Source organism: Meleagris gallopavo, chromosome 1, assembly GCF_905368555.1.
Source record: "Meleagris gallopavo chromosome 1, MGAL_WU_HG_1.1, whole genome shotgun sequence".
Lineage (NCBI taxonomy): Eukaryota > Metazoa > Chordata > Aves > Galliformes > Phasianidae > Meleagris > Meleagris gallopavo.
The window spans coordinates 102,608,644-102,618,630 of NC_139404.1; the positions used below are offsets into that span (position 1 = coordinate 102,608,644).

General features: G+C 45.2%; 1 protein-coding gene across 2 annotated transcripts in view; it reads right to left on the reverse strand.

Moving 5' to 3' along the window:
• GRIK1 (glutamate ionotropic receptor kainate type subunit 1) overlaps nt 1–5,372 on the reverse strand; it is a 155,953-nt gene extending 150,581 nt beyond the window's left edge. For both annotated transcript variants that reach the window (XM_085241735.1, XM_085241740.1), the window contains exon 1: nt 4,982–5,372. In XM_085241735.1, the coding sequence (XP_085097861.1) occupies nt 4,982–5,120 (139 nt within the window). In that variant the 5' untranslated portion in view covers nt 5,121–5,372. The remainder of the gene's footprint in view (nt 1–4,981) is intronic.
• Between the last annotated feature and the right edge of the window lie 4,615 nt (nt 5,373–9,987).

Genomic DNA, 9,987 nt, shown 5'->3' on the forward strand with positions numbered 1-9,987 from the left:
AGCACAGATGTCAGTGGAACAAAAACAGCCCCGGCTGTTTTCCATTTCATTTTTCTGTAACTCACTTGATTCTTGACTAAGATACATATGCAAAATTTGCCATTGCTAATCACATATCTCCCAAGATGTGAAATGCAGCAGTAACGCACCTTCATGCCATATTTTTTTTAATTGTTTTTCATTACCTTCAGTGCTGACTATACCATCCCAACTCCAGTCTTAGGACCTTTTCTTTGCCGTTCTCCATCAATCTTTTCTGACAAATGTTCCAGGACAGAAGCAACACATCTGGTGTTTTTGTTAGTATGGCTGGGAGTGGCTGCCTGCTGCACAGTCATCGAGCCACGGTATTATAGACTATTTTAAGACTATAATTTTTGATTTTACAGCTCATCTATTTCATGTTAAAGCAGATATTTAGGTGTATTCTGACAACAGAGATATACACTCTGTGCTTTCTGGAAAGTTAACATCTCTAGATTTCTTCACATACTGAGCAGTGCTTTACGCCATCCCAGTAACAATGATTTTCCAGCAGCAGCACAGTCATCCAGCAAACACTGCTACTGAGGTACCAAGAGCTGATGGGGCAATGATCACTGCAGTAAGTTGCAGGCACTCAATGGCCACCATTGATTAGCTGTGGTTACCAAGCCTGCAGAATTCATGGGCAGAAAACAAGAGAAACAAGACACATGGGGTTTGATTTTGTCTGACCCTACCCATCATTAGGAAGGGTGGTAAGTAGGCAGGGCAGCTGGGGGAATTACAGAAGTTTTGTCTCTCATATATTAAATATGTCCAGCCAGCTCTTCAGGCAATTTAAACCAGCATGGCTCTCTTGAGTTCAATAAAAGGATGTCAATGTACATCAGCTGAGTGTGGCTTCATGACTTTTTAATACACCCCAGCGGAGCAACCCAGCACAGCAAGCATCTTCCATGGTAAAAAAGCCTTGAAATACAATGGTACAGAACCCAAAGTAATTCATCCTTCTGCATCTTCAAGCCTAAATGGCAGAACACAAAGAAACTGCCAATGAGATTTTGTTTTTTATAATTTCAGAATGCAACCACGCAAATCATAATGCAGTCAAGTGTTTTCCCCGGGATCACTGTATGCATTATGGCCACTGAGCTCCACCGACCTTTTTGTGCACAAGCACAGACATGCTGGAGTGCTCTGCTAAGGTTCTGGCAATGCATTTTGCATTTGCCTTTTATAGGGTATTTTTGACTTGATTAACCATTTAGAGCATGAGCCAAATGTTGCATTGTCTCGCACTTTGTGCAGTACTCCCAAACCCAGCGAGAAGGGGAGATGCCTTATAACTTTTGCTGGGACATTTTGGTAGCAATCCTTCAGAAATACTTGTGGCAAAACAGTCTTCTGTTAAGTGCAGAATGAGGAAATTTAAATAAAATATATTACAGTGAAATGGTGAGCCACTGAGCATTTGGGATCTGGTTAGCAATGTGCAGTTAATGTCTGATCATCTAATGATGTAAAATGCAGTCACACTGCCTACGACATTATGGAACACAATACCGTGTAGACATCTAATAAGAAATAGTTTCTTTTTAATTAACATTTTAATGACATTAAAATACGACAGAACTTTCTACAGTTTTTTCCATGTCACACTGAAGAATCTCAAATGTGTATTAATATAATTCCCTTCACAAATAAAGTCTTGAAAAAGGTTGACAAGAAGCAGAAAATTTCCAGTGAAATTAATTAGGCTCTCATCTTTATCATTCTCACACTGTAGAAATGCAAATATTCAGGAAAAACCTCCCAGCTCCAACCCTGCTTGGGGAAATACAGACAGATCTGTCGAAAGCTATACTAAAAATTTCAACTTATGAGGAAAACCATATTTTGCAGGTTGAGTTACATGTGTCTGTTTTAAATCTACATTTCTCAATCAGAGAGAAATATTACGGGACTAATCCTCCATCTTTGAAAACACAGCTCACAAAACCACTGGGGGTTTTGCTGAAGTAAGGAATAAATCAGTGCAGAGTCAAAACCCATATTTAAATATTCCAATTAACTACAGAAACATACCAAATATTACTGAAAATCACTTCTGGTATCAGCTGAAGAGTGTCTATTTAATCAACTAATGCAATTTCTATGAAACCTAAGAATTACTCATTTGCTCATTTTCAGGAGTTAATTTTAGAGATTGATTCCAAGTTTCATCCAAGTTTAACTTCCTACGAGTATCTGTTGCAAAGTGCCATGTTCTCTTTTTAATTAACTCCAGCAATATTTTAATAACTGGTGTAATTTCTCAAATATTCTTTACTTCTTATCCAGAGTGTTGCTGAAACAGCTATCTTCATTAATTACCCTGCAGTAATGCTGAAGTATATTCTTATAGCTTCGTTAGGTTAGAAGTTGCAATGGTCCAAAGGATGCACACTAAGAAATAACGCTCTGCCTCCAGCATTAACATCAGGTTTTGTGACTGATGAGATTTCAGTGCTTTTGAGACTGTTTTTCTGCAATTTAGTGCCTGCTCGTCTTAATCTGCATTCTCCCTTCCCATATTTGAGTTGGTTCATTTTATACAAGCGGTACAAGTAGGGCAGGCAAGAGGGTTAGGTTGACTCAGTGCAAATGCTAGAAATTCCTCAGTATTAAGTCAAAAATATTAGGGTTGTGAACTTTAAATATACTTTCACATAATATAGTCTAGAGGGTTATGTATAGATAAAGACAGTATTTCCTTGGACAGCTTTATTAGTTCATATATCAAGGAAAAAGCTTTTTAGCATGAACGTGAAAGAAATAGTAAGACACTAAAGTATTGTATTGCATGAAACTGAAACTGTATCTTACCTCAGATTCCACTATTTTCTCCTAATGGATCAATTTTATTGTTCATTTTCTTGTTTAGAGGAATAGGAAAGTAATCATCACCTAGATGCTGAGGAATAGCCAGAATTTCCCTTCACAACTAATTAAATGCCAGCAAAAGAATCCGTTCAATTGTATCATACGCCAACAAAATCAAAAAAATCCAAAAGCTCCCTAACAGTGCAAAATGCAATTAAATACAGTGTATTAATTCAGGCAGCAAACTGCAGCAAATTGTATGGCAGTGCTTTCTTTTTCTTAATTAACTAAAACGCAACAAAGAAAATCTGATGGCTTAATGGCATTTTCCTCAGTCAGAAATGCTTTGGAATGATTTTATTATGTTATCACAAAGAGCATAGAAGGAGTTATTTCCATTACTTCTGCGTGTCACTTTGAAGACTGACAGAGAGACTTGTCCCTGTTAGCGGATGTGAAGGATTAATATTTGATGACATCATTACTTTATAGGCAGGATAACTATAGCAATAAGTACATTGAATGTTTTATGCATTCACAACCACATAAGGAACATTCATTCTCAGGCAGCATCACTCTGGATGTGTATTTGCTGCTGTGATTGAAAGCTGAGCAATTTGTCTCATTTATTGTCATACAACCATAGAGAGCATTAGGGCACCATCGCTGTGTCCATCACTGAGTGAACTTGCACCAGACAGACACACACCTCAGAGAGCCGAGAGCCCACAAGTTGTGCAGGGCTATGTAAGGGAAAAGCAATGTGGGGCAATTGCCTGGGAGCCTCGCTAGACTGAACACAGCAAAGCACTTTGTGCAGCAGAGGGGTGGACATAGTAGACCTCTGCACAGACCATCCTGCACAGAGCTAAGCATTTAGCCTACATCCAAGCAAATACACTTTCGTTCAAACTCTAAAATGCTCCAGTTACCTCAGAAGCAATTTCCAGCCTTAACAAGGAAGTTAATACTGCCTTGCAGCAGCAGCCATGCAATGCATTTGCAAAGCTACAGCACGTGCCTGAGTTATTTGAGCACACTTTCTCCCATGAGTTCCACTAGCCCTGAATTCATTTTGCATCTCACCTGCACTGTGTGTGTACACGTTGCCTCTACACAGGGCACAGCTCTGTGGTGGGGAGCAGAGAGAGCAGCAAACTTCAGCTGCACCCCATGAGAAAGAAGGAGAGCACATTCTCCGCATGCAGACAGCTCCAGACACATTTCAGATTTTCAGCTGCAAGTTGCTGGGTGCCTTCAGGTTGTCCTTTTTCAGTGCTTTGAGGGACTGAGCCCCTTCATTTATTCCTATCTAATCCGCGATGAGCTCTCCGAGCTGGGAGCAGCCTTCCCTGGGTTTTTAGAGGAGAGTTCGTGAGTGGGGTTAGCACTTGAGGCCAAGAGGTACCAATCTGCTGCTTGTCACAGGGCTGTGCCTTACCCAGTGCATCCCCCCGGGCTGTGCGATTTCTTTTCTTTTTACTCCCTTCGTGTTCAGCACTTGCCAAGAGAGACTGGCAAAAGGGATAGAGAGAGAGAAGAGCGGTATCTCCTGCCTTACAGCCCGCAACACAGTTGCTCCTCACCCCTAACTCCTGCGATACTTTGTATTCACCGTCTCACTGGCCGACACAAGAAGCCCACTGTCGGGAGAGCGGCTTCCTGCGAGCCGAGCAGGGTTTCCATGGTGCGGAGTTTTCCCTTTAAAAAACAATTCTCTGTTTGCTGGGGCTAACGAGTACGGATAGCACTTCGGGAGCGCTCCCTCCGTTCCAGGGTCAGGGGCTAAGAACGAAGGAGGGAAAACGTTTCCCCCTTCGGAAAGAAGGACGGGAGCAAACAGTAGAAGGTTGCAGCGCGCGGTGCAGCTCCGACCCGGGAGATCTCGCCACTTTTCCAGCTCTCCGAACCGCTATTCGCGGTCCCCGCGGCGTTGGGCAGAGGCTCCCGTCCCCGCTCCCCCCGCACCGGGCACCGGGGCAAACTTTCCGAAGTGGCGGCTGCGAGCGAGAGCCCGCTCGGATCCGCTCCGCCGAGGGCAGCGCCCCGCTCCCGACCCCGCACCCGCGCACGGCCCGCAGCCGCTGAGCGGGATGCCCCGCGCCCGGCGGCGGTACCCACGGGCGGCACTCACCGATCCGCAGCACTTGCTGCCCGCTGAGGGGCAGGCCCGCCGAGGCGCACAGCAGCACGAAGAGGAGCCCCCCGCCGCCGCCGCTGCCACCACCCGGAGCCGCTCGCCGGGGCCACCGCGGGCCGAAGGCGCTCGCCATCCTCAGTTCATGCCGGGTCCGCGGTGCGGGGCGCGGGCGGCTACCCCCGGCGGGGCCGGCTGCGCGCCGCCGCTCCGCGCCGCCCGCCCATGGCGCGGGGGCTCCGCGCCGGCCGCCCGCGCTCCCGTCGCCGCCTCCGCGCTACGCTGCGCTGCCCGCGGCTCCCGCCGCCCTGCTGCCCTCGCCCCCCGCCGCCACCGGGAGGGAGGGACGGGGCGGGAGGGGAAGGGGAGGCTCCTCCCGCGGGGCGGGGCGGCTCCGGGGACGAGCGGGACGGGCGGTACACGCTGGGGGGGAAACGGGCACAGAGGCACAGAAGGAACCGTCCTGCTGCTCCCCGTCACCGTCGGACCCGTGCTGCGCTGCGATAAGAACAGGGGCAGGGATAGGGATAGGGATAGGGATAGGGATAGGGATAGGGATAGGGATAGGGATAGGGATAGGGATAGGGATAGGGATAGGGATAGGGATAGGGATAGGGATAGGGATAGGGATAGGGATAGGGATAGGGATAGGGATAGGGGCAGGGATAGGGATAGGGATAGGGATAGGGGCAGGGATAAGGATAGGGATAGGGATAGGGATAGGGATAGGGATAGGGATAGGGATAGGGATAGGGATAGGGATAGGGATAGGGATAGGGATAGGGGCAGGGATAGGGGCAGGGATAGGGGCAGACACAAGAACAGGACGAAACTAGAGCTGCTGCCCACCCCTCTGTGCCTCGTATTCCCGCGGGGCTTCCTCCGCCAGACTGGAGGATTCTCCTCTTCTGTTTTCCCCATGCTTTCAGCCGTGCAGTTCCTGCTGCTTTTTGGTTTCATCTGGTTCTGAAAGTCTCCTTGAGGGGCAAAGCTTGGAAAGGTGGCACAGCACTCCCTTCTGCACGTCCAGATGTGGAATCATAGAATCATAGAACCATGAAGGTTGGAAAAGACCACTAGGATCACCCAGTCCAACCATCAGCCCACCCCCACCATGCCCACTGCCCACATCCCTCAGTGCCACATCCACACGGCTCTTGAACACCTCCAGGAATGATGACACCATCACCTCCCTGGGCAGCCTGTGCCACTGCCTCACCACTCTTTCTGAGAAGAAATTTTTTCAAATACCTAACCTGAACCTCATTTGGTGCAACTTGAGGCCATTCCCTTTCATCCTATCACTGTTACCCAGGAGAAGAGGCTCACCCCCACCTCACCACAGCCTCCTCTCATATGGCTGTAGAGAGCAATGATATCTCCCCTGAGCCTCCTTTTCTCCAGACCAAACAAGCCCATTTCCCTCAGCTACTCCCCATCAGATTTGTGTTCCAGATCCCTCATAGCTCTATTGCCCTTCTCTGGATATGCTCTTGTGGCATGGCACCCAAAACTGAGCAGAATACTTTAGGTGCAGCCTCGCCAGCTCGGAGTACAGAGGAATAATCGCTTCCCCACTCCTACTGATCAGCGGTGATGAGGCAGTGGTGCACAACACCTGGAGACTGAAGGAAAGCCAGAAGGATGAGGGGCTGGGAAGGCAGCACCTCCAGCTACTTGTTCCATTGCAGCCCTTTCTGTGGTGTGGTTGCTACCCTGGCTTTCTGCAAGCCTGTGAGGGACACATCCTAATGTTGCAACCCCCACGCAGTCATGGCCTGAGACTCAGCAAGGAGAATGCAGGGCTGCTCACCTGTGATCAGGAGTTCACAAGTCCCAGTCAAGAAAATTGAAGAATGTTTTTGCACATTGAGGGCCCATAACACCTTCCATGTTTGCCTTAGCCGACATTCTCACATTGTTTTTTGAAATCTCAGTTTTAAAAGTTCTGTGAAGCTCAAAATCTCAAAATGTTTCACTACAAAACAAACATATGTGTCTGGACTGAGTTGTGTTGAAAAAAAGACAAAAAAAAAAAAAAAAAAGTAATAGGAGAATGACTCCCACCTAGCAACAAGGCTAAAACTGTGTAGCTGAGATCCAAAATTGAAATAATTTAAATTTGTTTATTTTGTATTCCTCTCCAGTCTGTCTAACAATTGTTCCAGAAATCAACTTCTCAGAGGAGTTGCAGTGCATGCTGAAGTCCAATGGAAATTCAAACATCAGCATTACAGCTCCCAGTCAGCCTGCCTCTCCTTTTCACTGAGTAACTCAGAGCCAATTTGGTGCTTCTCACCACTGAGAATTCCCGCTAGGACACTAGTTGTACATTTCTTACATTTTGCATACAAAGAATCATAGAATCACAGGCTTATTAAGGTTGGAAAAGATCTCAAAGATCACCCAGTCCATCCACCAGCCCACCCCCACCACGCCCACTGCCCACGTCCCTCAGTGCCACATCCACACGGCTCTTGAACACCTCCAGGGACGGTGACTGCACCACCTCCCTGGGCAGCCTGTGCCACTGCCTCACTGCTCTTGCTGAGAAGAAATGATTCCTAATTCCCAACCTAAACCTTCCATGACACAAATTGAGGTCGTTGCTTCTCATCCTGCCACTGTTACTTGAGAGTTACCTGCACATCTCCAAGACATGGTATGTGTTCTGATATAGAATGAGAGATGGCCCAGCACTCTGTTCTGTGTAGAACACAAGAGAGTGACTAAAGGTGTCAATTATATTAAATCACTGACATGGTTAATAACTATAGCCTAGACTCTCATGAAAGAGACAGAATATCCACTCTGGGCTGGATAAAATGGCTCAGTAACTTTGGCACTGTTTTATTATCTATCATCCTCTTTCAAATTGCTGTTCATGAGAAAAAGAGCACTTCTAATTCAGGAAAATCTCAGTGACTGACGTGGCACAGACTGGACTGGCAAGTTCAATTTCTGGATCACACCAACATAGCTAATAACAGGGATTTACAAGCTGTTGCCACTGCCAATGGGAAATCATACTAATTCTGCATCACTAAGAAATGGTACTGCTTTGAAAAGAGAGAAAATATTCCAGTACTTTGTAGGGAAAACACAGTTCATGATATTTTCAAAACCACTTGTCCTCAGTGTGGATATGTTCCTGCAAAAAGTCAAAGATAGCTCAGCATTCAGTGAAGTGAGAAAATAAGTCAACCAGAACTATATGGTTTAGAAAATACCTTTGGTTTTAGCCTAATGCTTCCTTGTGTCTCCTATGAAAGCAGGCTGCACAAAAGGAGAATAACAAGAGCTTAATGACGACTGCGAGGGAGGGGCAGAGGGCTGCTGACCCCTTAGAGCTGGTGGAGAAACCCAAACAGCTCAAGCTCTGCTCAACTCTTGTGGCAGCAGTGGTTTGTAGGAAACGGGAAGCAGGCTGCTTCTTCAGGGTATAGTTCAGCATCTCCTGGAATGTATTCTGCAACTTCATACAGAAAGAGTGAATGCCTTTAAAAAGCTGTGAACAAATATGGAAAATTTTCAAATCGGGTCTTATTTGGCAAATACAAGCCAAAATTTAAAATGAGAAATAGTCTGTTTGCTATTGCGAAAGATCTTTCCTGCCCAGTTTTCTGTTTTTATTTATGTGTGTGATCCTGTGTCCTGTACTGGTCTTCGCAGATGGGAAATGGAAGGTTGTATTTCAGATACATCCACTGGAAATCTGAGGGATAGAGGCAGGGTTCTCAAGCTCCCCTTTTGACATTTAACGTATTTCCTCTTCTCAAAATATTGCTGAAAGAGAATATTTGATTGTGAAATGGATTATTCTGAAATGCAAAAGGACAGAAAAACTTTTAAACTAACTGAAATTGCCTTAGAACTGTCTTGAAGGTTTCTAATTTCTAGCTCATACATCTCTTCCACTGCTTGTCAAATAGCAAATCATCCAGTAAGTCCTAACCAAAAAAATCATGGTGTGCCTTACAGTTAGCATTTTTTTTTTTTAATTTCCGGATGATATTTTAAAATGAGAAGTCCCAATAGAGTTCATCTTGCAGGTCTTCAGTTATTGATATCCTGGGATCATTAATCTCCATTTGGATTTTGTTCAGTGATTCTGGAGAAAAAAAAACAGTTAACCCTTAGGTCCCTGGCCAACCTTTTTTCCCTCATTTAAGCAGGTTTGAATGCCCAGAGCCTGAGCATGTGAGCTGTTATTCAGCTCATACTGGCTGCCACATTGGCTTACTCATTTACTGCGTTGCCAATATTTAGATGAGTTTCTTGGTAAGAGGTGTTGCAATACCTAGTAAATGAAAAGTGTTGTATGTAATCAGTCTGTTCCCATCACAGAGTACATTAATATTATAAATCATAACAGTGTACTTTACACAGGAATTTGAGGTCTTCACTCTTCTTTCACAACATCAAATTACAGTTTGAAATACCATCTGATTGTTATGCAATTTGCTGTTAAAATAATAAAACCTAAAAGTGTGTCTGATATCTGAGCCTCAGGTCTGAATCCGAGGATGTAAACCATCTCCCTCACATTTTGCATTCAATTTGGAATTCTGGTTTTGGGTTTGGATGTCAGTCAAAATATCAGGAAGACAACTGCATGCAAACATATCAAAAAGGCTCACCTGGAAATGTTCTCATTTTCTTGGTGAAGTGCTGAGAAATTTTAGCTGTGCAGTGCTAAAATCCTGCTCCCTCAGGACTTCAGCCATACCTCATCCCATCTAAAGTACTTTCTTATTGAGTTTAGACCACAGACAACAGCTAGCATTCATTTGTGAAGGCTGTGTTTCCATCGTTTGTCTCCCAATACCCCTCCAGCATCACACAGTACAAGATTCAACAACAGATTGCAGACTATCACAGTAGTAAAAGCTCTCAATGGAAACATAATAAATCAGACTTCCCCAGGTCTTTCATAACCTACATGCAACACCTGATAACACAGAAATTGATAGCATCATCTAAAAATAACTACATCAAATCAG